The sequence below is a fragment of the Camelus ferus genome, chromosome 3 (genome assembly GCF_009834535.1).
Source record: "Camelus ferus isolate YT-003-E chromosome 3, BCGSAC_Cfer_1.0, whole genome shotgun sequence".
NCBI lineage: Eukaryota > Metazoa > Chordata > Mammalia > Artiodactyla > Camelidae > Camelus > Camelus ferus.
This window is the reverse complement of record NC_045698.1, coordinates 60875944-60903942: the sequence shown is the minus strand read 5'-3', so window position 1 is coordinate 60903942 and position 27999 is coordinate 60875944. Positions and strand designations below refer to the sequence as shown.

Sequence of the window (27999 nt, the reverse complement as noted above, 5' to 3'; positions counted from 1 at the left end):
TGTCATAAAAACTGACTATAATGACTTTGTCAGGGAGAACTGAAATCCATTTAGAACATCACTCACCTTCAGCAAAAGTCAGAATGTCTCCAGCACCTATAAAATCTAAACCTTCAGTAGCTGTTCCACCAACAATACGCCATTCAACTGTCACCTGACCCAAGCTGCCCCCTGTCCTGTGGATCATCATCTCCACTGTGGCTTGGGGCTGCTCTTGAACTTCGACATATAAGCCATCTTCTGAGGTATTGGGGCTAATACTGTAGATCACAAACACTCCAAAGGCATCACCATTTAATGCTATGACAACTGTAGAAGTATTTGGCTGTCCTATGGTTGGCAGGTTTTTAAAACTGGCTGTGATGTTCATGAGATGAACTTCAAGGAGAGAAATTAGGAAACTCTCATCCATCTCTGGGAAATCGTCGGGAAGAACAGAAACTGTGAGATTTGCAAATTCATCACCTTCCAGCATTATGGCCCACTGCCTTGTCATGGGCTCATAGTCACTACCAGCCACAGCCTGACCGCTAAAAAGAGATGCTACCCTGGTCATGTTTTTCTTGTAGGTCCAAAAGTCTGAGCCGTTAACAGTTGGGGTGATCCATGATGTCACCCAAAAACACTGGGGGCCTTCAGAAGCACTAAAAAAGGAAAACGCTGAGCATGCATGTTCTTTGAGGCACAAAGTGGCACAGGTATACTGGGGTTCCCCCACTGCAGAGACATTCACCCACGTCCTCCAATGTAGATCAGGCACCCCTTGAATTGGCGGTTCATAGTAGGACAGTAAATCTTGACCTTCCTCAACCGCAAGGGCCACTACATCAATGTCGGAAGTACTGTAGAACAGCAGCAGCCGACCAAAGTGCCCTCCGCTAAAACGTGGAGCGACAATTAAAAGACAGGTTAAGCACTCAAAGCAATCTAGGGATTACATATAGCGAAGAGAATGCTGATGGTGGTTTTCACTCTTTTTTTTTTAAATGTATCAAGTACTAGGACAAGCATAACTATGTGTCTTAATCACATTTGTCTTTCACATTATTTTCTCTCATGTAAGGATACCTGGCTAGTTTTTGATCAAACAATACTTATTTTTAACCAAGCTACAGAAGTATTCTGGAAGATATGCAAATCATAACCATTACAGAATTTTCAAACAGAATTAGAAAATGGATCTTCATTGCCAGATTTCACTGGAAAAAAGTAACAATGATAACAACAGGAGTACATTTTAAGGAAATGTAATTATTTGCCACAAGGTCAAAAGACCACATATTTTCTATTTCTGAAGGAGGTCAGTGAACTGTATGCTGCCTCAGAAAAGAAATGCAGAAAAAACAGAACCTGAAAATCAACCACTTTATATGGCATCTGAATGTTCTTTAACTTAGAAGCTAGTTGTAGTTAAGCTCTAATTCAAACAAATCACAGATTAAAGCAATGAATTTCTGGGGTTGGAAAGCCCTATGATGTATAATCCATTTCACTAATAATAGGTATGATAAACACAATGAGCTTCTTACATTAAGAGGCATGATTCAATTAAACAAACTATAATAACCTATAAAATAATTCACATTACATAAAAACTACCAAACTTAAATTACTTAACTGATCCTTGCCCACCACCCCACAATTCCCATCATCCCCACAGACACAAGTAGTCATCTCATATACCTTCTCCTGACAGTTATGTTAGCACAGGAACTTCTCTCCAGAGGCTCTTGAACACGATAAACCGACTGAACAAAGGCTACCGTACCGTAAGGATTATCATTGGCAGGAATAATAATATTTGCCACTCGATCTAACCCAACAGTACCTCCACCAGAGGCATCAGTTAGTTGCATCTGGATAACCTAAAAATACAGTGAAAACTTCCTTAACAGAATCTTGGCTCTGAAATTAGAATAAAAATGATGCAGGAAAAAAATCAATAATATCCATTCAAATACAGAACAAAATGGAGTGCAATATAAAGAAACCTCTCCATTACATTTACAAACCCAGCATGTAACAGAATAATCCACCACCAACTTTAATAACAGAGCATGATTACACATAAGAAATACAGGCTGTTCAAGTTTCTTAATATGCTGTTATATAATCTTGTCAATCAATTTTAAGATGCCTGTTTATGTTTATCACTTCAATAATACACTTTTATATCCTATACCTTTTTTCGCTTAGGGAAAATACTGCATGCGTGTTTTGTGAATAGTTAATTTATTATGCTTTATTTCCCACATTCTCATAAATGGAAATTCTCTGATAAAATTTAAACCAAAAAAATATGATTCACCTAAATTTAGAAAAAAGAAAAATGTTTTATATGTATTAACTAATATCTAATATTTTAGAAGTGAATGACACAATTAGCATTCAAATGAAATTTTATGGACTTATCTTCTATGAAAATTTGACACTCTTAAAGAATATATGCTATTAAGTATAATTTTATGAGATCTAGGTTTTAATAATACTTGAATTTCATAAAATAAAATGATCTTCAGCCAATATATGCTAGTGATGAATCAATTTTCCCGCTAAGACTCTACCTGCCACCTTGCTTCTTCAACTTGAAAAGCAAATATCAGGAAGATAAATCTAGCATGGTATTTGTCACATAGTTAATTCTCAAAATTGTTGAAGAATAAATAAATGAGTGGAAAATCAAAATCTACACTTAATTAAGACCGACTGGCCCACACTCAAGCCAAAAGGGAGTCTGAATATAAACAAATTAAGAGTTTATATGGAACAATACAGCAAAACTTATGACAGATTATATATATATTGAATCATTAAAGCAAAATATTGAAAAATATGTAATCGTAACCAAAAAAATTCTTATACTAGTAAACTGTTATGTGTACAAGATCTATTTCTAGAATATTCTTGCATTTGTTGTCTGTAAGGATCACTTTCACAGTACCAAATTTGAACATTCTTGCAAAAATAATTTACTGGACACCTCTATAAATGTCACAGTAACAGTCATCTGTTCTAGTCACTATAAGACAAGATATAATTCACAGTGTCATTCTAGACTAGCCATTCCTCTCACCTCTTCAATCTCCGGAACGTCGTCAGCCAGGACCTCTAACAACAAGGTTTGAATGGTTTCCCCAGGGGCAAAGGTCACATTACCTGAGACAACTCGCAGGTCGCCAGTAGCAAGCTGTCCATTAATGGTGGCAACCCACTGAACAGTAACATTGCCGAGTGTCCCAGAATTTCGAATTATTGGCAGGTTTACCTTCACTGAGTTAAACTCAGGTTCCTCAACAATAAGTTTAGTAGTCTGAAAACCTAAAGGGCAAAGCAGAGTTAATTTCAATTACAATGTGAAACCAAGTCAAGGGAGAGCTAACCAATTGCCATCCTATAGTCGATTCTTTTGTCCCCTGAGCAATCTAGGAAGCTAAACTCCACAAAATCAGGGAAACATGCTGTGACACAAGTTGGTCAGGCCTGTCAAATCTTCCAAATTATTTTTCATTATGACAGAAGCAGAAATCATAAACTCAGATGCCCACGGGGGCCAGGCATATACCAGTCAACGTGAAGTGGGTCTGGTGAGTTCTGTGGCTAACTGCATAGTACAAGCCTGGCAGTTGGCATTTTGCTTCCATGACTGATGGTATGCAGGAAAGGGGGCTTGATGTTGCCAGATTATTCTATTATGAAGAAAGCCCAGAAATTAAGAAAGTTCTGTGAATTAAATTAGTTTTTTAAAGATTCACCAAATACACCTAGGAGCCAGATCTGACCTAAAAGCCTAAGTGTGATTTCCAGATTTTTGCTAGGAGGTTGGTTTCTTTTTTTAATGGCAACTAACCACTGCTAGTACACAAGTGTTCTATGTGTCAGTGACAACAGGTTAAAAGGAAACATGATCAAATCAATTCTGAGTCACTAAAGATAAAGAAATGTACACAGACAAGTATACATTGTCTGAATCTATGCAAACAAGTAAAAGACACAGACTAGTCTCATTACCAAATAATCCATAGGGGTCATCAGAGGCTTCAATGATAATGACCGCCTCTGTTAACGCCCCTAGTTTGGCTCCTCCTGTTGTCTCATTAAGCAGTTGCACAAGAAAAGATTCTTCCAACTCAGGGTAGATGTCATTAATGATATATATTGGCACGGCTTTACTGGTTTCCCCTTCTAGCAAGACCACATCTGATGAAGCTATACTATAATCTTCACCTACAAAGACAAAAAGCAAAATGCTAAGACTTATTTTAACATATGACAATCAACATCCCATATATGAGGGAAATACTATGACATACTACATTTCATGGACATACTTCAAAAGACTTTTTTGAGGATACTGACTAGATTTATTCTAAACAATATTTTATCTCTCTTGCAAGAAAAAATAGGTTTGATATGACAAAAATAATGAAAAAGACATCCTGAGTATTCAAGTTCATGCCTTCATTTCTTTTTTTTTAAATATTTTTAACTTGTTATAATTTATTTATTTTTATTGTAGTCAGTTACAAGGTATCAATTTCTGGTGTACAGCACAATGTCCCAGTCATGCATAGATATACATTCATTTTCATATTTTCATTAAAGATTATCACAAGATACTGAACACAGTTCCCTGTGCTATACAGAAGAAATCTGAGGGGGTTTAAAGTCTGTTTTTATATATAGTCATGCCTTCATTTTTAGAAAGACGTTTACATAATCTGTTCTATCTGCTACATACACATGTAAATGATACAAATATAGACACAGACACATAGACAAGGATACAGATATGCACAGAGTGTCATTCATTACCACAAAATGGCCCATTATCTACAGAATTCTAAAAAAATGTATGCCATACTTTTAAAACAAAGAACAGAACTAGAATTCTGATCTCATTAAGGAGATAAATCACACTGTTGCACAGAGATGGACCTGTTAGCATCATCAATCCTATTAACTGGAAACTATGGACTTTTCAACAAAGTTGGATTAAAAGCTGCTACTACACCACTCAGGGTGGTCTTGAATCTGGCCAAACAGTGAAATGAAAGGGAAAGAGGCTTCTTAAGGAGCTTGGGGGCTAATTTCCTAAAACACTGTTCAATTCTCACCATCTATCAGTGTATAAAGCCCCCTATAGATAGGTATTCCTCTGGGCTTCCAACCCCAAATGCATTTGCATGTGCGTGCATGCGCGCGCACACACACACAACTTAGAGACTAGGTGAGTCTGGTTTGTTGTGTTTTCAAGCAAGTATCATATGCAGATGATTTATTTCAAAAAACCAAGTATATTATCCCATCCATTCACACTTATGTCCTTTGAGTACATACTAGAAAGATTCTAACTGAACAGCTCCTAGGCAAATCTCCCTCTACATGCTGTAACTGCACCACGAAAGAAGACAGTCTCCTAATGTTTGCATTAGGCAATGAAATCCTTTTGCTTAAAGGTAAAACAGTTAATGCTAATCATTACCTCTACCACATCCTTCATAAATAAACAATCCAGATAAATGGGCTGAGAGACAAGACTGTTGCCAAGCACTGCAATCATGGCTGCACATTTTATCCTGCATTCCCTGGTATAGTTTACACATGAATTCCTTCCAAAAAGAGAAATCCTAACAATGCTTTAAATTTCACTGGTTTGCGCATATCTGGGTCATCATAGCTTTTAATTTGCCAACAGCTTTCACAAATTCTACAAAAACAATGTCAAATATACAAAACAAAACTCTAGATTTGTGCCTTTAAAAAGATGCAAGAGTACTATTGTTTTCTGGTTGACTTCTCTAACTACATCTTTGAGTGGCTTTGTTAATCAAGGATATAATTTCCCTCTTAAACACTCCACTGCTCCTTAGCTGTCCTTTCTCACCAGCTATCGCAGTTACTGGCACAGCTTTAAACTTCACAGAAACATCTGCAAATGTTCCTCCTGTTCTAGTCACATTGATAATGGGTCCAACATGATTTTCTGCCACTCGAACCACCGGTACGGAGAGCTGAAGAATTCCAAACGCATCATCATTGGCAGTGATAATTAGATGAGCAATAGTTTCGACCTTGGGCCCAAGGCGTGGAGAATTTGGAACTGAAAGACAGAAGAAAAGCTAATATATCAAATTCTAAGAACTGGCCAAAAGTCATCAAGAAGCCTCAGCAAGATCCAGCAGCCAAATGGGATCATCATTTTGTGCTTTCTCTCTACTATTTACATTAAAAAATAGCCATCCATTTCTATGAGCCAGCACTAATCTAGACACTAGGGGTACAGAAATAGATTAAAGAGAAAGTCCCAACTCTCTGGTAGCTTCTACGGAGATTTTTATCACAGAATCCTTAGCAAAAGAATATTTGTTTGTTTGTTTATTTAAAACAAGTATTTATTACCCTACAAAGATAACAAATTTTAATAAGCACTGAAAATTTGTCAAAAGGTAAAAAATGATTAGAGTAGAATTCGTCATCACTCTGCATAATATTACAACAGGTAATGATGAAACCTACAAAATTATGCTCTTCTAATTAGTTACCAGCATGCTATAAATTTTTAAAACAGCATTTCAGTTACAAAGGTGAGTAGGAAAGTAATTTAGTTCCCCAAAGGCCAGCTGCAAATCACCACACACTAATTCGATCACTGCCTCTCCCTGCTTCAAGGCCCTCCCTCAATAACCTTCTCTCCCTGCCCCACTTGGGTTAATAAGTCACTCAGCTACCTTGTCCAGAAAGCAGAATGGGCTTCAGTGCGACCTCAACACTGCCAGAATAGAATGCGCTCCCTTAAGCTTGTGAGGGCATGCATTTAAGCCTGTGCAAGGAAAGTTGGGTCGGTCAGACTCCGCCGCCGAACGTCCAGTGCCCAGTGACGCAGCAATACTATACCGCATGCGCAGGCCCCATGTATTGGTACGAAATCACTTGTGCTGCGCAAGCGCGGTGGATACCCCACGTGGTTCACGTAGCTGGCTAGGTGCCGGCTTTGGCGGGCGGGACTTTCTGCCTCCGCTGCCGCCACTGCAGCCTGTGGAATCTCCGCAATAAAGACACGTCAGAGGCACCTACGGCTCCAACAGTGTTCCTCGCCCGCCAAGTCTGTGAACCCGCCAGGCCTCGAGTACCTGCAACACAGCCTACTTTTAAGACTCCCTTCTTACTTTCCACTGATCGTAGAGAAAGCAGAACTTATTTTGAAGTCATTTCACAAGACTTTTCACAAACTCTCCCTGACTTATTCTCAAGACTCATTTCCAACCAGCACCCTTGTCAAAACAATATAAAAAGTAAACTTTCAACACAAATGAAGCATCAACAGACTCTTATTACAAGTACACAATTCTGAGTTCATATTTAGAACATCTCTAACAATGTTGGTATGTGGAAGTATGTGATAATGAATAAAATTTAACATTTTTCAGACAATTTAATCTGAATACAAGCAATGACACCATTTAATTTCAGTGACAGAGGCCCCGACTGTGCTAAATTATATCACAGTTAAAACCATAAACTATAAATCAATATAACATAATTAAATTCAACTAAATTAGAAAAAAAGAGCAGCAACCCAGAGCAAGCAGATGACATTTCGTGAGTGTGCACCATCTGACAGGCATTATTCTCAGTACTTTCTTGCATTAAGTCATTTGCTTCCCACAGCATCTCTATGTGGTAGGTAACACTGTCCACATTTCACAGATTAGGAATCAGAGGCACAAAGATGTTGATGAGGTCAGCTAAGGCATTATACTAGGACCTGGTGGACACAACTGCGATGCATTCTGTAAGGGTTTGTCTAATCCTTGCTCCCAATATGCAATTCCTCATCAAACCAGGGATAAAACCATCTATCCATGACTGCTCCTCCTGCCCCATGCCTGCTCATCACCAGTCTTCTCACACTGCTCTCCTGAAAGCTGGTGATGACAGAGTACAGAGACCCTGTCAGCCCTACACTGGCCTTTTAAAGTGTGAGATGATATCACCCAAATTTGCGCTTAATTTTTCTTTTTTTTTTTTCATTTTTAACATTATTTTCTTTCTAATGCTTTTAATTGTTTTTTAATTATGTCACATCATAGCTTATGCCTATTCTGAACTCCACCAAGCATGCTGCCTGGTTCTAGAAACATATTAAGCATAAAATACACATGGACTGTTTCTCCCATCCCACAGTGCATTGATATTCTGCATATACCACTTTATTAATAATAATTGTTCACATTTATTGAATGCTTACCACATGTAGGACACTATTCATTTTCACACATAATTATCGTATTTAAGTCCCATAAATTCTGTATTATAAATAAGGAAACTGGGGCTTTAAAAGTTTATGTGCAACAGCTTATGACTATACCTGTGAACATAAGTTATCTGACACCAGCACCCACAGCCCTCAGACACTGCTCTATGTGATCCTCGCTTTCAGTTTTATTTCTAGCTCACTCAGTAAACTGTGAGTTCCCTGAAAACTAGGCTATATTTTATAATTTTTTACTTAATAAGACTAATTACTGGGTTTTATTTCAATCTATTTATTATTATAACTGATCCTAAATCTTGCTAAGAAAAAAATGGATGGGTTATTGTGTAAGAATTTTAATCTGGACTATAACCCGAAAATTTAATGTTAGCAATTGTCCTAAAAAGTAAATTTCCTTCTATAACCATGGACTACAATTACATTGCAGGCAAGAACGTTGCCCACTATACAATATATTCATCCAGCAGTTACAGTAAGGTAAAGAAATTTACTTGTAAGAAACCTTAATCTATATGGCAGAACACAGAACACATGCAGATCTTAAAATCTTACTCTTTGGACTATTTAATTCCAATTTCTTTAAGAAGGTTTTATTATATTATTCAATATATAAAACTCATTTAATATATTTTATTTATAAATATTATTCTAAAACTGATATTAAATTGATATTAAATTAATATCACCAATCTTTCTTCCTTTTCTTGTTATCTCATTCCAGGAAATCTAAATTTTTCTCTTTATTTAAAAACTCCTTTCTAAAGTTCTTTGTCTTCTTAGAGAAATGTGACTAATGAATAAACTGTGGAGCAGTCACTGCTTTCATTTTCACGAGCTCAGGCCCTGCTCTCTCCTAGTAGCCCCCCAGTCTCTACAATGCTACTGGGCCACAACCCCAGTGGAAATGGCTGCTACTTTCCCCATCCCTCATCCTTATCCCCAACCAGTGCCTTCTTCTCAGCTGTCACAATGACCAACAAAATTTCCAGGACTTCTTACTACTACACGGCCCTGGCCCCCTTCCTTTATGCAGCTGCCAGATCTAGTGCTCATCACCCATACAAAGAGACTGTTGGTTAAGGAATCTTCCAGAGTGGATCAGCACAAGAAAGACTCAGGATCTTGCTACCAGTACTGTCCTTGGAATCACCAGGTTGATTCCAGAATGTTTTGGAAGCTACGATATACAGTAAATAGTACTAGAGGTCAATGACACTGGATTACATAGACACTTCTAAAAATTTAGTCTGGGAATGCAACAGACTTTTAAACATGATTTCATGTTTTCAACTGTCCCACTGCCATTTGCCTTATACATACACTTTAGTAAGAGGATGCTTTCAAAGTTAGAGCTTACTATCTTTATGTAATTTTCTACCATACCAAATTCTTAATTTATTGTTTCAGGATTCTTACCCCTAATAATAATAGCAACACACTAATGGTTACTTACTTGGGCGATTCTGTACTTTCTCTATTAAAGCAGAGTTGAGTAGTTCAATAAACAAAGACTCCGACCTTTCTGGTTCATCGTCATCCAAAATTGAAATAGTCATTGTTGCCTCACTCTGATTGGCTCTGAAAAGAGCAAATCCAGAAGCTGGTATATAGTCTTTCCCTTGAGTTGCTCTGGCTAAATTAGGTGGAAAATAAGGCAGTTTTTCCATATCATCCAGTGTTGCATACGTGACCATGACTTTTCCCAAGAGGCCTTTTAACCTTACTATTAACAACGTGATGTTCTGTGCGGCTTCCTCCACTTTAATAGGTCTGTTTTTCTCAGAAAAGATGAAGACCCCACACGGGTCATCACTAGCCAAAACTGTTAATGTGGCATTAATACGAAGTCCCAGAGTGCCACTGGAGACACTGAGGATGGACACAGAGAATGCCTTATCCAGCTCTGGGTCTTCATCAGGCAGTATTTCCACTGTGATGTTGGCGCTCTTCTGCCCCATCTCAAATGTGACGTTGCCAGAGGTGATGGCCAGATCACCATCAGGATCAGAGTCTATGCTCCAAAGCAAAGTCACCCGAGACAGGGCTCCATGACTTCTCATGATCTTTAAAATATTTAATATTAAAATATGTTAAAGGAAGAGGTTTGCACATATAGAATGATAACAGGATATTAAATTTTTATTGTTTTATATAAGCTGTTGTCGAGAATCCAACATTCTTAAAGACAATGTACTACCCATCTTTGAAGACCCTTAAAAAGTGATTACTTAAAAAGTGATTACTATATGGACTATTTTTAGCTTTTAACTAAACTACAGCTGTATCATTTCTGCAACTATAACATACATTAGTAACAAAGCAAATATAATTAACAACATATTATATTTAAGCACATTCATGAATATGTCTACATTTACTGCAAAGAGGTATATACTTTATTGCAAGGAATAGACGAATGATGGTTTTCTGAAAAATTAGCCATAAAACTCACTTTTAAAACAAATTATATTTAATAGTATGTAAAATATAATATGAAAAACAAATTCAACAAAAAATGTAACCTCACCCAAGATTATATAAAATATATTTAAGAAGGAAGAAATGCTTTCAACAACAGTATATTAAAGGAGGAAAAGCCTAAAAAAAAAACCACTTCAAGTTAAGTCCAGACTAAAAGTAATTTTTATTTATACTTAAAATGTGAGTGTTGGCTAAAAATAAAATTCAAGATAGGAATTTTACAAAACTTGATGCTTTCCCTTAATCCTTCTTTTTTCTTTCTTGAGTAATTAGTTATCCTTTCTAAAGGTGTTGAATTTACTCCACAACAGTTTACAGAAGATCTGCCATAGGAGTACAGAAAGGATATATTTTGAGTTATTTGTCTTCATCATTTGTAGAAAATCTGAGGAAGCTGAGCAAACTTCTAGCTCCTCTGAATTATTTAACAATCGACTCCTACTTAACTTCCACTGGAACAAAGCAGAGTAGACACACACACACATACCACAAAGGGGTGTCATTATTGCTGTTAACAAATTTTGTGGATTTTCTTTCCCTCTGGGAGAGATAAAAGACAGGATTTCATCTCTCTTCCCAGTTACATAAGCATGGTTATGTGACTTGATTTGACCAAAGAAGGTAGATGGAAATGCTATGAATCACTTCCACAAAGAAGCTGAAGAGCCAGTGTGCAGTTCCCACATCCACGTCTCCCTTCTCCATGAAGCCAGTTGAGATGTAGTCTCTGCAATCTTCAGCCCTGAGTGATGGATGACTGCCACCTTAAGGTGGACGTATACCATGAGTGAAAAATCAATCTCTGTTGTAGTAAGCCAATGAGATTTTGGAAATGTTTCTTCCCATCACCTATCTGAATTACTATATAAATCTATGCAGTACATCTCCACTGTATTCCTAAGAGTCAGGAACCCTCAAAATCATAAAATGAGTTTGTATGCAAAACAAAACAAAGACAAATGTCAAATCACTGTTCAATTATCAATGAACTGTCTGTGCCACTGGACTCATTCCCCTCCACTTACACAGAAAAAATCTACCCCAACACAACACAATAATACAATGTTCAAAGAACAGAAAGTGTCTAGGACTGGAGGAAAAAAATGTACTCACATTTAATACAACAGTGCTGTACCCATCTTCTGGTTCAGTTCCATTGACGAAGAGTGACTCAGGACTAAATTCAAATACACCGTGAGCGTGGTCAGAGGCCGCGATGGTGACAATAATTTGGGAAGCCACTCCTAAACTGGCTGCATGAGTAAGTTCCAAATAAATGTTAATCAGTAATTTACAAACCAAAGGAAAAAGCAAGGAACAACTTACTGAAAAGAGTTGTACCATTCACTGGGTAAGGTTCTAATTTGTTTTAGAAAAAAAGGCGGACACAAATGGCTGTCACACGTATTCATGCTTTTATGACCTTTCTCTGTTTTGGCACCAACGTGATACACAAGTGCTGCATAAGCAGTGGACATGAATAAGGAAAACTTGTTTTTCTTTTTCTTCTCTATGAAAGAGAACATTCTCCCACATAAGTCTATGAGGAAAGTCTCCCACGACCTTTACTGACCTCAGAAGAACATGAGCCAAAATGACTCTTACCTTTAGGAAACAGTAGTTTCCCTATGATTTCCTTAACCTGACTGTACAGACTCTTGGTTTCCAAGCGTGCATTAATTCTAGGCCTATTTTTCATCATATTATATTATAGATCTACATCTCCCGGTCTCAAAGAGTCCAAGTCCTCTAACTAAAAAGATGCCAAGACTTAAAGAAGTATTTTACTTTTTCCTAAGAAGTATGTTCAACTTTTCCGTTGTATTAATGGATGCAGACAAGAAAATAAACAATCCCAAAAGAAGGAGAGTAATTAAATATCGAAGTTAAAAGAGGCACTGATGGAAGTCAGGAATGAGAGGGGTGGGAACATGAGTTCTGAAACTAGAGTATCAAACCTGACATTCGGAAAGAGGAATTCTCTTAGGGAATCTTTTTAGAGAATCTTTTTGAGAGTCTGAAAGAGTTCTCCCTAAAGAGAATAAGTATTCTATGTATTCCCCCTTAATACGAAAAAATATTTGCGATAAAAAGCTGAATCAGGTTTGTATATGAATCTAATTCAAAAGGCACCCTTTTTTTTTACTATTTCCTCCCATTAATAGGCAACTTATTCTCCCCATTTATTTTCTAATTTCCCTTCCCATTTGTTTTGATTAAAAGCTGCATATAAAGACCCATTTGTGTTTTTTGGGTTTTGGGGGTTTTTTTAACATTTTTTTTTATAGAGTTAAAGTCATTGTACAATGATGTGTCAAGTTCCAGTGTAGAGCACAGTTTTTCAGTTATACATGAAAATGCATATTTTTATTGTCACATTTTTTTTCGCTGTGAGCTACCACAAGATCTTGTATATATTTCCCTGTGCTATACATTATAATCTTGTTTATCTATTCTACATATGCCTGTCAGTATCTACAAATTTTGAAATCCCAGTCTGTCCCTTCCCACCCGACCCATTTGTTTTTGTAAAGAAAATCAGTATGATACATTTTACACCAACATATAAATGTTCTATTTATCTCCTTTTCAGGTATTCAAAACTATGTAAAATGTTTTTCAATAATCACTTTTGTAAATGATACCAAGCAAAATTTCTATTACAATTGGGATCAGGAAACTGCATTAGATTCATACAAAGAAGAGTCTGGGCTTTGGAGGCAGGCAAGGACTTCATTCTGACTTTATCACTTTCTAGCTGGGTGACGATAACATGGAACAAATAATACTTCATAAAGTTGTTGTACTGGTTAATGAGAGAAAATATATCATGGACCTTCACATAGTAGGTATCAATAAATGGTTAGTATTGTTGTCTCTAAAAAGAAAAGTTAAAATGCAAAATAGTAAAGGACCTTGGAACAGCTGCTTACCATGTTTGCGAATAGTTGGAAGGAAGAATTCCATGTCCCCATCACCACTACCACTGCCATCAGCCCTAAAGAGATCAGTCCCTTCACAAGGAAAAATAGACAGAGACACAACCCACACAACATACATTGACACAAAGAGAAAATTGAGAGCTCTTAAAACATATCCAGCAAAGAGGAAAATACAGTAATATTCATCAAATGACGTGCATTGTTCCATAAAAACCAGGCTAAGTGGTGACAGTACAATATTAGTCAAGTTACCAATTTAGGAAACTTTCATTCAGAGCTTCAGGAAATACTCCAGGTAGGCTGTAACTGGCATTTCCAATTTCTGCCAATTTATCTCTGGTTTTATTTTTAGATTTTCACTTATAACAATGTAAATTGTATTAACATTTTTAATATTTTTGTGCATATAACAGCTTATACTCAGGCCTGTACGCATGTGACAGTCACTTTAACACTGACAACAACCAACTAAAACTTTGTTTCCCTCCAGCCACACATTTAAATCCCCACAATGTTTACCATTCTCAGATCTGATCACCCTTTTGCCACTGACATTTTGGAAAGAACCCTAGACAAGTAGTCTAAAAACCCTGCTTCAGCCCTGGCTGCAAGAGATACCAGCTATAAAACCTTCAGCACATCACTAAACCTCTTGGTGCCTCATTCTTCTTACCTATAAAAGGCGCTTGCTGCCTTGTACAGAAATTCTCTAAAGATCAAATAAATAATAATGTAGAAAATTAAGTACCCTGGCAATACATAAAGACTATAATAAAGAGAAAGTGGTTTTAACTTCACTTCCAATACATCTCATACGCCAACCATTATTTCACCAAGCGTTTGCAAACAAAGAAGACAGGGAGGGCAGCAAAGGCCACAGTGGAAAAGAAGAGCTAAGAGAAGAGAGACCACATGCACACCTTCTACGGGATCTCTGATTGACATGCTTGTTTAAGATCTGCCCTGCTCTCCCCTCAAAAGGACTGTGATACATCAGACTTGAGAATTTGTGGCACCCAAAACCTGAAATTATCTTAGAGACTTACAAGAGGGAAAATGGATTTCAGGGACTGTCCAGTGCATGGCTTTGCTTCCATATTAACCACAAGTTGTGAGAAAGAGAGGCGAGGTTTAACACCAAAGTGCTCTGGTTAGCATAAAACATCTACTCAGGCGGCTGTCATATGTAAAATCGGTTTTATAGACACAACAGTGTGGAATAAGGGTTTCTCCCCTGACCCGCAAAAGAATTTAGCTCTACAAACCATTTCACGTCTTAGGCAGGCCCAGCTATGACTCAAAGACCAGAGGCCAGCGTCTGGATTCCTTTACCTCTAGTCCCGACTCAAGGTGGGCAGGATCAGATTCTCTGCCAGTATTGCCCACTTAAGAAACTGCAAGATTGGTTTTCAAATGAGCAGTCATGCCCAATTAACAATGCATATTCTAGAGATATGGGAAGAAGTTTCTTCACAAAATCACAAGTATCACCATGATCACAAATATCACTCTGGGACAATATTTGATGTTCCTTATTAATCAATAGTAGATACTGATCACTAACATGTTATTTATTACACAGGTATTTTTAGCTATAAGTGATACAAAGAACAACTTTTCATATATTTTATAGTGACCTTTGATTCATGAAATCTTGTCATGAAAATAATGATTTGGAGATGTGAAGACTTGTCTCCGGAAGACAAGCAAGGCTGGTATTTTGACATGCCACCTGCCAGACAGGTTGTCCAGCATGTTTCTACTGTTTTATGCAGTCACCATACTGAGGTGCTGTATAATCACTTCTCTGGCTTGGCCTCCTTTCCCTTCTCCTGGGCTGTGGGAACACAGGGAAGGGAAATGTGGAGAAATTTTGCCGTGCTTACTCCAAAGTCTCACTACATACCAGAAGACAGTGTTTCTGTCCTATCCAATTTCTCCCTCTGGATGGCTTATAGAGTATTATGATTTTCTTCACCAAAACATGAAAATAATAATAAGGTAACAATATCAGGTTTTGTAATGGAAGAGACTGCCCTAATGAATACCATACCAATGCTCAATTTCTTATATTTATAAAGGTAGCATGGCACACATCTCATGTAGCACCTGATAATCAAACACAGTGATACTTCTGCAAAAATACATATATAATAGTTAACCTAAGAGTGATAAATAAATATTATAAATAGCTATTCTTCAATGCAGATGAGTTTTGCCACAAAACGGATTTTTGACTCCAAAAATCTTTGATAATCGAAGCTTTCTGAATATCAGAATTGAGGATAAGGTATTGTTAACTGTTTTATTGACAACCACCTCATAAAAGATCACCTAAAGGGACTAATAATTTTACCTGTCTGTACCTGTGCTACACCTGGAGCTAGCTCTAGAGGAGCTACCATGAAATTGAAATAAGGGAGAAGGGAGAGAGGTGAATTTAGGGGCACCTGCTCTGAACAATAACTATAATTTGGTGATTTAGCATATTTAAACTGTTTCATCGTAAAAGCACATCTACTTTATGAAAAGACCAATGGGTAATAAAAGGGGGGAAACCAGAACAATAGGTTAAATCAAAGGAACATATTTTTAATAGAATCTACTACTATCATGATGAATGGACAAGCAAATATTTAATATTTTTGAGTCACTGGTCTTACCTCCTCCCTCCAAGTTTAACAACTCAACTTTAAAAGATTTCTCCAATTCAGGGATAGAATTATCAGTGATGTTAACAGAAATGTACTTATATCTTTCTCCTGGTTGAAATTCTAAGGTGCCAGCAACACTCTGAAATATAAATAGAAGATTTATCCATTAGATTATAATTATTCTATACATGAATGTGTAAAATGAGAATGTTTACTATGTCCTAAATTGTATACATACTGAAACAGATGAACATAAGCAAAATATAAAATGGAAAACACTTAAGTGGATATGAATAATGTTCAATATAATTCTAAATAAATATTCTTCAATGAAATAAAGTAGGTGGATTTTTATCTCTCTTATTTGCCTATTCATCAAAAAAGCAGTCAAGGAAAATGAGAAACCTGAATAGGTGACATCCACAAATTTCTAATGAATTGATTGAATGAGATGCACAGAATTCTCTTGACCAAGTTTACTTAGAACTATTCAAATTATATCACTGACAAACTTAAATACTCAGTGCACAATAATAATGGCATTTTCATTCTAAAAATTTCTCCTAGCAATAATAAATATCAATATATTGGGCATTAATCTTTCCTTGATTATACTTGCAATCACAATTCACAATATAGATTCCTCATCAGAAAAGTTCACAACTCTAAGGAAAATGAAACGTTATTTAAATTCAAAGTCTTAAGGCCCTTTTTTCCTCCCATTATTGAATGTAAGCATTTTGCCCTCAAGTGATGAGAATGAAATTTAAAGCTGTTTAAATGTTTCTAGGGTTAGCTTGTGTGGACAACTATATTTCATCTTGTAGAGCAATTAATGATCCTACAGCTAAATTGAGGAACCCAAGTACCAATCACTAATCACTCATTTATTAACTTTTTTCAATATCTTCACACAGCATATGCATGGCACCATTTTAGACACTTGGGATTCAAAAACAGCCAAGACAAATCTCTAGTTTCATGAAAACATTCCAGAAGGAGTATTCAGCATGGAATAGAAAACAACTGCTATAAAAGGCACACAGTTAGCTCATGAAAAATGAGTGGTTAATTTTGCCTAGAGTATAGTCATCAGAGAAGTAATTCCACAAGTCTTAACGACAGAAATAATAGCACTTCTGTCGACATGGTTTACTGAATATTTTAAGCCTACTGTCGAGAACTACTTCTCAGGAAAAAAAAAAGATTCCTTTCAAAACATTACTGCTCATTGACAAGGCACCTGGTCACTCAAGAGCACTGATGGAGATGTACAGTGAGATTCACATTGTTTCCATGCTGCTAACATAATGTCCATTCTGCAGCTCACAGATCAAGAAGCAATTTTGACTTTCAAGTCTTATTATTTAAGAAATACATTTTGTAAGGATATAGCTGTCATAGATAGTGATTGCTCTGATGGAGTCACCATTCTAGATGTCATTAAGATTCACGACTCGTTGGAGGAGGTCCAAATTTCAACAGTAGCAGAAGTCTGGAAGAAGTTGATTCTACCCCTCGCAGATGACTTTGAAGGGTTCAAGACTTCAAGGAAGTTACTACAGATGTGGTGGAAGTAGCAAGAGCAGTAGTATTAGAAGTGGAGCCTGAAGATGTGACTGAATCGCTGCAATCTCAGCGTAAAACTTTAGTGGATGCGAAGTCGCTTCTTATGGATAAGCAAAGAAAAGCAGTTTATTGAGATAGATTCTACTCCTGGTGAAGATGCTAAGAAGACCGTGGAAATGACAATAAAAGGACTTAGAATATTATATAAACTTAATTGATAAAGCAGCAGCAGGGTGTGAAAGGATTGACTTCAATTTTGGAAAAGTTCTACTATTGGTAAAATGCTATTAAACAACACTGCATACTATAGAGAAATCACTTATGAAAGGAAGAGTCAGTTGATGTGGCAAATTTCATCGTTGTCTTATTCTAAGAAATCCCCACAGCCATCCCAACCTGCAACAACCACCATCCTGATGAGTTAGCAGCCATTAACACTGAGACAAGACCCACCATTAGGAAAAAGATTATGGCTTGCTGAAAGCTCAGATGACAGCTAGCATTTTTCAACAATAAAGGATTTTTAATTAAGCTATGTACATTGTCTGTTTAGACACAATGCTGTTGCACACTTAACAGACTACGGTATAGAGTAAATAAAACTTTGATACACACTGGGAAACCAAAAAATTCATGTGACTGTCTTTACTGCGATATTTCCTTTACTGAATCTGAAGTATCTCTGAGGTCTGATTGTATCTCCAACCATTGATAGCCAAACTTAAATCTTAATGTCTATTTCAAAGTTCTGTCAGAATTTTTAATTTATGATCTTCCCTTAAAATCTACAGTCTTATCCAACCCTCTCCACAGCACTAAACTGTAGAGTAGCAAGTTTCTTATGCCAGGAACAAGGAAGTCACTTTTGACACCCTCTTCTGCTTTATCCTCCACCCTAAATCATCCTCAAATCCTGCCATTTTAACTCTTAAATATTTTCTGGGCCCACCTACTTGTTTTTAATCTACACCGTTAGCTGCCTAGTCCAAGACATTATCACCTCTTGCCTTGCTCCACAAAATGGACACTTTACTGGTTGCATCCAGTGTCTTCTAATCCATTCTCCACAGTTCAGTCTAATGATCTTTTATAAATGCATAATATCTTTCAATTGCTTCTTTCTACTTTTAAAAGAAAAGTTACAACATGCAGCATGACCCATAAGGCCTAGAATGATCTACTCCCTGCCTACCTTATGTTTTATCATCACATCCAGCTCACCACATTCTAGAAACACTGGTCTTCTTTCAGTTCCTCTGACAGCCTGTGCTTTTCCTTACTTTAGGGCCATTTTACCATTTATTCATGCTATTTTACCAGTCTCAAGGAATTCTTCCCCACTTCATCTAGTCTGCTAGTTTCTCCTTCAATTTCAGAACTCAGCCTAGATATCACTTTCCCAGAAAAGCCTTTCTCGACTACCCAGACTAAGTGAACACTCACCTTTCTCCAAGAATATCAACTCTGAAAATTTCCTGTAACTGTGATTTAGTCATTACTTAGTTGTTTAATATCACTCTCAAGAGCTAGAAATGAACACCTGGTAGGTGAGGACCACCTCTTGGTGTACAGAATAAGGTTAAGAACAGTGATGTCTGATACTCAGCTGTCTCCTCTTCCATCTCTTCCATACCTGATCACTCCTAGCTTGTGTCCTCCCCTCTCCAGCATACCTATACACACAGACTCACATATAGAGCCTAGGAAATCTTATTCATGCTATCACAGATCAGAGAGAGCAGAAGCATCATAGAGAAATGGTAAAGGCGAAAGTTACCAGGTTTTCACTGATAAGCAAAGACAATGGTTCAAAGAGGTAATAATTGTCAAACAAGACATTGAAGCATCCCTGAAAATTTTCAGGAATGTCCCCAAGGGTATTAGCTTTCTGATAGCCACAAAGAATAAGAACAAAGGTTTTGTTTCATTTTGTTTTAGTTATTAAAGAAAATGATAATCCAACTGGATATTAGGGATAGCCATATATGACAAACCCACAGCTAACATCATACTCATACTCCATCAAAGGTGGAAAGCTGGAAGTATTTCCTCTAAGATTAGGAACATGACAAGGAGGCCCTCTCTTCACCACTTTTATTCAACATAGCTATGTTAAGTCTTAGCCAGAGCAATCAAAGAAAAAGAAATAAAAAGAATACAAGTTGGAAAGGAAGAAGTAAAACTGTCACTGTTTGCAGGTGACATGACACACAAAAAAAAACCCTAAATAAGTCACCAGAGAACCACTAGAGCTCATCAATGCATTTGGTAAAGTTGCAGGATACAAAACTAATATACAGAAATCTGTTGCATTTCTATACACTAAAAACAAAGTATTAGAAAGAGAAATTAAGGAAACAATCCCATTTACCTGTCACATCAAAAAAAATAAGAAGAAGAAGAAAACACCTAGGAATAAACCTACCTAAGGAGGCAAAAGACCTGTAATCCAAAAACTTTAAGACAATGATGAAAGACACTGAAGACAATACAAACAGATAAAAAGATATACTGTGCTCCTAGACTGGAAGAATCAATATTGTTAAAATAACCATATTACCCAAGGCAATATACAGATTCAGTGCAATCCCTATCAAAATACCAATGGCATTTTTCATAGAACTAGAACAATGTTAAAATTTATATAGAAACACAAAAAACCTCAAATAGCCAAAACAATCTTGATAAGGGAGAACAGTCATGCTCCCTGACTACAGACTATACTCCAAAGCTACAGTATGGGACTAGCACAAAAACAGACACTTAGATCAATGGCACAGAGAGCCCAGAAATAAACCCACACACTTATGGTCAGTTAATCTACGACAAATGAGGCAAGAATATAAATGGAGAAAAGACAGCCTCTTCCAATAAGCTAGGAAAACTGGATAGTTACATGTAAAAGAATCAAATTAGAACATTCTCTAACACTATACACAAAAATAAATTCAAAATGGATTAAAGACCTAAATGTAAGACCAGATACTATAAACACCCAGAGGAAAACATAGGCTGAAAATTCTTTAACATAAATTGCAGCAGTTTTTTTTTAATCTATCTCCTGAAGTAAAGGAAATAAAAGCAAAAATAAACAAATGGGACCTAATTAAATTTAAAAGCTTTAGTACAGCAAAGGAAACCATCAACAAAACAAAAAGACAACCTACTGAATGGGAGAAAATAATTGCAAATGGTATGACTGATAAGGGATTAACATCCAACATACATAATCAGCTCATACATCTCAACATCAAAAAAACCCAAACTCAATTAAAAAATGGGCAGAAGAACTGACTACACATTTCTCCAAAGAGAAAATGCAGATGGCCAATAGGTACAAGAAAAGATGCTCCACATTGCTAACCATCAGGAAAATGCAAATTAAAACCACAATGTGATATTACCTCACACTTGTCAGAATGGCTATCATCAAAAAGAGCAGAAATAACAAATGTTGGCGAGGATGTGGAGAAACGGGAACCCTTGTACACTGTTGGTGGAAATGTAAATTAGTGCAGCCACGGTGAAAAACAGTATGGAGGTTTAGCAAAAAACTAAAGATATAACTACTATATGATCTGCAATTCCACTTCTGGGTATATATCCAAAACACCCAAAAACCAGTTTGAAAAGATACATGCACCCCAATATTCATAGCAGCATTATTTACAATTGCCAATATATGGAAGCAACCTAAGAGTCCATCAACAGATGAACAGATAAAGACAATATGGTGTATATATCTACAATGGAATACTACTCGGCCATTAAAAAGAATGAAATTTTGCCATTTGCTGCAACATGAATGGACTTGGAGATTATTAAGCTAAGTGAAGTAAGTCAGACAGAGAACGATAAATAACATATGATATCACTTAAATGTAGAATCTAAAAAACTACAACTAGTGAATCTAACAAAAAAGAAGTAGACTCACAGATACAGAGAACAAACTAGTGGTTACTGTTGAGAGGGAGCAATACAGGGACTGAAGGAGTGGGAGGTACAAACTAATGGGTATAAGATAGGTTCAAGGGTATACTGTACAACGTGGGGAATATAGTCAATATTTTATAATAACTGTAAATGGAAAGTAACCTTTAAAAATTGTATAAAAATTTTTAAATAGATGAAGGACCTGAATAGTTATTTCTCAAAAGAAGACATACAAATAGTCTACAGCTATATGAAAAGATACAAATCATCACTAATCATCAGGGAAACGCAAATCAAAAGCACAATGAGACAGCACCTCACACCAGTCAGAATGGGTATTATTAAAAAGACAAGAGATGACAAGTATTGGAAAGGATGTGGAGAAAAAAGTTTGAGAAAGGAGAAATCTGAGAAAATTTTTCTCACTGAAATTCAGCCAAAATTAATTGAATTCAATTAGCCAAGGTTTCTGGGCTTTAGGAGAAAAAAATACAAATTACTGAACACTACACCTTTGTACAGGTCTTATTAGGAAGAAGAGGAAAAACAAGAAAAACTGAATTTAAAGAAAAAGATTCTTGGGGGGAGGGTATAGCTCAAGTGGTAGAGTGCATGCTTAGCATGCATGAGGTCCTGGGTTCAATCCCAGTACCGCCTCTAAAAATAAATAAATCTAATTACCTCTCCCCAAATAAAATAATTAAATAATAAATAAATAAAACATTTTTTTAAAAAAGAAAGAGAAAGATTCTTTGGGAAAACAAATGTTGAAGGACATAAAATAATTCTTGAGAAGTGTAGCAGAGAAATTATGAGCATTCATTTAATTTGAGTACTAGTTTTAATATGATGAGGTGACACTTGCTGAGTGTTACTGCATGTGTGCATGCACAGTACATAACATTTACAAAGCTGCCATCAATCCTCAGAGTGATCCTGCCCAGCAGATATTAGCTCTCTCTTACAGATAAGGAAACTGAGGTTAGGAAAGACTGAGTCTACCAAAACCACACAAGCTCGTAAAAGACGAGCTTAAACCCAGTTCTTTCCAGTTCCAAATCCCAGGCATTTTTTTTTTTTTTTTTTGTCAGTATCATACTGGTTCTCACTTGAAAGGAAAACAAGTTAAAACTGAAATGACATGGACATACAATTTCTTTACAATTATGGTTTTGCTTGATGGGTACAGACAAGAGGATTTAAATTGTGTAAGAAACATAATTTTAAATATATCTGATCAAAACCTGTAACATTAAAATAAATAATACAAATGAAGCCTATGACAAAAATTAGGTATAAGAGGAATCCGTAGGAGAGCTACTTAAGTGTCAGGCTTCAATGGACTGAAATACTTTAATTTATGTAAATTTAAAGGTTGAAACACCCTCAGTGCTTCTTTTCCTTGTGTAGCATGTTCTAGGTACAGTACCAAGTCCCTTCCAGTCCTCCAAGAGGATTGTGTCTCTTTTACAAGTGTAAACACCACTTCAAAAGGATTAAGTGTTTTACCTGGTAGTCCTCAGGACTGAATGCTGTCAATGACACTGTTCTAAATTCTGCCATAACCCTCCCCAGGAGTCCTTGTGCACGGATGACCAATAACCTGACTTCTCCATCCTCCTCCAGCACAGTGACGTGTGGAACACTGTTTGCAGGCAGCGTCATTGTGTCCTCAGGCTGGGGAGGCAGGTCTGTGGAGAACTGGAGCAAGCCTGGCCGATACAAAGAGAAGAGAGCATTCTTGCCCCCATTATCCATGGAAGAATTTCCTACTCACTTGAAACAATCCTGCACAATTATTTTGATCACCGGGATAAAATTCTAAGGGCTCTCATTTAGAAAAGACCCCAGTGAAGATTTGATTAACATGCATTTGACATGGAATATGTTAGTAAGTTTTCAGGATGTTAAAAATTAAAATGATAATTTTTCTTGTCTCTGTCCAAAGAAAGCTTTTTAAAATGGAAGCATCAATAAAAAGAAAATGGATGACATTTAAAAATACATATTGTTAAACATTTACTCATATCTGAGTCTCCAGAATTCATTCTTTTTTAAAAATATTTTATGTATTTATCATCATATTATTTAATTGTTTTTTATTTTGATGGGGGTGGGGGAGGTAATCAGGTTTATTTATTGTTTAACACCCAGGACCTCATATATGCTAAGCATGTGCTCTACCATTTGAGCTATGTCCTCCCCCGATTCTTAAACTAGAAGCAGAATAAAATTAACACCACCCTGAAGGACTTGGCAACACATATTGTAAAAATTTAACTATGCAAATCACATCTGAAGAACCTCTCAAGTTTCCTACACAGAGCTTTTACTGGGTGTTCTTGCTTCATTCCTACAAAAGAATTATTACTTTTCAATGCAGAAAACAGTCTCGACTTACTAGGACAGACATCTGTGATAGTTCCCCAATTAAGAAAATTATCACTTTCCAGCATAAGATAAAAAAGAAATTAATATAAATAGACAGTGATAACTCTACTTCTTGAAGTTTAATAAAACATAAATTACAAAGTACTTCACTTAGGTGTTAACATATCATAGAAGGATAATTTTTAAAATTAAAAAAAAATGATAGCCATGAATAACAATACTTTTTCATTTAAAACAACCCTGCTTATACTTTTCAAAATATATTATTAAACTTTAGAAATGGATCTTTACATTTTTTTCATAAACATTCCCTCAACAAGGCAGCTTAGAAGTTCAAGAGCCGGGAAGTTAGAGGGTCTGAAGGAGTTTTACTTCGATCACTTGCAGAAAGTCCCTTAATTTCCTAAAAGGATCAAGTACACCCAGAGAAGGGAAGCTTATTCTTGCAAAAGGGCGTGGTTACCATATGGATGATCACTAGCTTTGACGGTGATATCTGTCGTTTCCTTCTCAGGATCTACGCTTGCACCACTGGTGGGAGTAAAACCTAGTTTCCCATCTCCGGGAATTGCAGAAATCAGTGTCACACGAAAATATTCATTAAGTTCAGGAACATCATCATCAAGAACATAAATATTCAGGACCTATAAATACAAAACCCAGAGGCATTAAGCAATGAGGCATGTGGAAATTGTTTACCACCTACCAGAAGAAAACAAAACAGACAATTATTTCTCATTGAGGTTAATATCTAACATGACAGATTTCTACACAAACTGAAACACTAAAACAGAGAGTGAGGGAGAAAGAGAGGTAGAGAGAGAGAGATCTGAGAAATTAATTCTTTAAATAATGGGTGCTGAGCAGTAATATTTTCTGTCTAAAAATACCCTGTTCATGTATAAATATAATAGCACATATGACATACCGATATATCAATACCATATCATATATTCTTTGTACCAAAGACAGTGGTATCAGCAACCTCAGGGTGCAGAGTTCCTATTTAAGGAACTGCAGGGTATCTGATAGGACGTGGCAGGATAGTAGCAAAGGACAGAACATCCATGTCTAGTTCCTACCTAAGGGAAGCCTGACACACTTAGCAGCGGCATTCTAGAAAACAGATTCACAATGGGCCCTAGAAGTCTGGCATAAACAGTCTGTAAAAAAAAATTATGAAAAGAAGAAGCAGTAACTCAGTCATGCTCTCCAAATTTAAGTCAAAATCGGAAGTGGAAAAACATCCTCCCTTCTTTTATTAATTGAACAAGCATGCTTTCACACCTACAACCTGCAAGGGTTAGAAATACCCAGTCTCAAAAAGGCTCACAGTCTTCCACGGAGAGAGACCTATGGGAAAACATTAAAATCAATGTAAAAATGTCATAATAGAGTGACATACAAAGTGGAGAAAGAAACAGTCAACCCTATCTGGTAAAGGTTTTACAGCAGACACGGTTGAAGCAAGTCTTAAGGGATTAGTTGCAGTTGTAACTAATAATGAGGAAGAACATTCGGAATAAAAGAAACCACAGTGTGAAAGAACAGGACATCTGAGCAACTGCACATAGACCACTAAGGCTGGAGTGGGAGAAGAGGCTGGACAGATAATCAGGAGTCAAGATCACAGGGACCTTTTATGCTATGATTTTTAAAATGAACTTCATTCCACAGGGAGTAGAGTAAAACTTGAAGAATCATAAGGAGACTCACAAAATGAGAATTCTGTTTTAGAATAAATAGAGCGGCAGAATGTAAACGGAGTGGACACAGGAAGAACAGATGCAAGGGGTTGAGGTAGGAGGTGACTGACCAGAAATAATGAGATTCTGAACTAATGCAGTGACAATGGAGATGAAGAAAGATGGATGGACTTGAGACTTGTTCTGAAGACAGAATACCCAGGCCTAATGACTCAACATAGGGAGTGAGGGACAGGATGGAATGATGTATGATTTCCCAGTTTCTCCCAGAAAGGAGGGTGACAATAGTCTGAAAACAAATTGTAACTGCAAATTCAATATCCAAAACACTAGTCATTGGACCTAAAAGCATTTGAAGAGCTTCTTTTCAATGAAGTTTTTCCAGAGATTTTGATTCAAATAGGCATAAGGTAGAATCTGAATTTGGTTTTAATGTTCATTTTAATCAAAATTTTAATTAGTGAAGTAATACATGGCACAGCGAATTCACTTTAATTGCTGAATTAAAGTGAACAATAATAAGCAGTCTGAAGATTTAAAGTGTCTTCCCCTAGAAAGTAAACTGACAAATGTTGCTATGAAAAGTAACACCAAAACATCAAGATGTACTTTAAAAATGAAGCAATTAATATTTGTAAAGCATTGAAAAATACCAAAGTAATGACTCTTTCAGTGAAATGAAGAATTTGAAACTGAAGACCCTATCAAGGCACAAATATATTTTACATGGTGATTCAGTACACAAGACAATATTTACCTTAACCATACTACATTCTGCTATTTTTTACTCTATTTTTAAAATCTTGATCATAACTCACTAAATTGATTTAATAACTAAGGGGCCATTTAAAAACACTTGAGAAACACATTTCCAGTGTAGGTTCCTGTGCTGCACCAACACATACACCACACACACACACTTTCCAGACTCTCTTACAGCTAGGTTTCTAGAAGTGATTTAAGTCTATTTAATTAAATGCACTCCCTGTATAAGTGGAAGGCAGAAGCAAAGTGGAGGCCACCTTACTGCTGTTTGTGTTATAAAGCAGTCACGGAGCACTGGCAGACATCTCTGTATCCAGCCCCTGGCTTAATAAGACTGAGAGGCTGGCACAGATCCAGCTGGCAACGTGTTATAATCCAACCCCAATATTCATGTCGTTGTTGCTTTAAAAGTCAATTATTCATGATGAAGAAAATTATTTTAAATAAATCTTGGGAGGAGTATACACAACTATTTTCCTGACCAAAATTTTATTAACTCATACCGCTTCCAAAATTTGTATGAATCCACTTTATAAAACAGTAGTTCCCAGTTATATTTTTATTTCACAGGTGGTACATTTTCCAAGAGAAATTTTTAAAAATCAACTCCATTTCCCAAACAGGAACATAAAAAAATTACCACACACTATCATTATTACTTGATAAAAGAAAGAGCACTTTAAATCCAAAAAAGAAGTGAAAAAGACAGCATCAGTATAAAATATAGTCCTTTAAATTAAATGCTTTCAGCCTTACAAAAACTCAGTAGTTGTCCTAATTGTCCTCATTTTACCAAACACCAGTAGAACATTTATCATGGCTCTATCTGCAGACTGCTATTAAGGAAATTTTGTTATAAATTAACTTGTTTCCTTCTTTCCCCAAACTATAGAGATTTGATCACACTACTTTAGCTTTAACTCTTTAAATCTTAAGAATATTTTAAATCTTCCCTCAGTTTTATCTTTTTCATCCAATTAACTAAATCCCTTAGAAATTTCTTCAAAGATTGTATTTGTAATCTTATGTTATTTTAGTATTTATCCCTGATGATCTATAAGCTATTTATATTTTAATAAAAATTATATTGACATGAATATTCCAACATGATAGACTAAAAGGATGTTTAAAAAAAATCTGATACAGGAGGAGGGCTCATCTCGATTTCACTTATAAGAACTATCATTTTTTTCCTGGAGCATCTATTCAGAAATCAACTATGGTTCCCAGAAAGTTTTTGATAAAACTAGTTATCACTTGTACTTTCAAAAGAAAGAAAAAT

At 36.3% G+C, this 27999-nt stretch overlaps 1 protein-coding gene across 1 annotated transcript in view; it reads right to left on the bottom strand.

Annotated features, from left to right (window-relative positions):
- The window catches only part of ADGRV1 (adhesion G protein-coupled receptor V1), a 471409-nt gene that overhangs the window by 364851 nt on the left and 78559 nt on the right, over positions 1 to 27999 (bottom strand). Inside the window, exons 23-33 of the mRNA XM_032475997.1 lie at positions 24710 to 24890; positions 23365 to 23567; positions 16362 to 16491; positions 13690 to 13770; positions 11870 to 12009; positions 9729 to 10338; positions 5885 to 6100; positions 4009 to 4224; positions 3074 to 3318; positions 1684 to 1865; positions 67 to 878 (exon numbers count right to left, since the gene is read on the bottom strand). Of these exons, the coding sequence (XP_032331888.1) occupies positions 67 to 878; positions 1684 to 1865; positions 3074 to 3318; positions 4009 to 4224; positions 5885 to 6100; positions 9729 to 10338; positions 11870 to 12009; positions 13690 to 13770; positions 16362 to 16491; positions 23365 to 23567; positions 24710 to 24890 (3016 nt within the window). The remainder of the gene's footprint in view (positions 1 to 66; positions 879 to 1683; positions 1866 to 3073; positions 3319 to 4008; positions 4225 to 5884; positions 6101 to 9728; positions 10339 to 11869; positions 12010 to 13689; positions 13771 to 16361; positions 16492 to 23364; positions 23568 to 24709; positions 24891 to 27999) is intronic.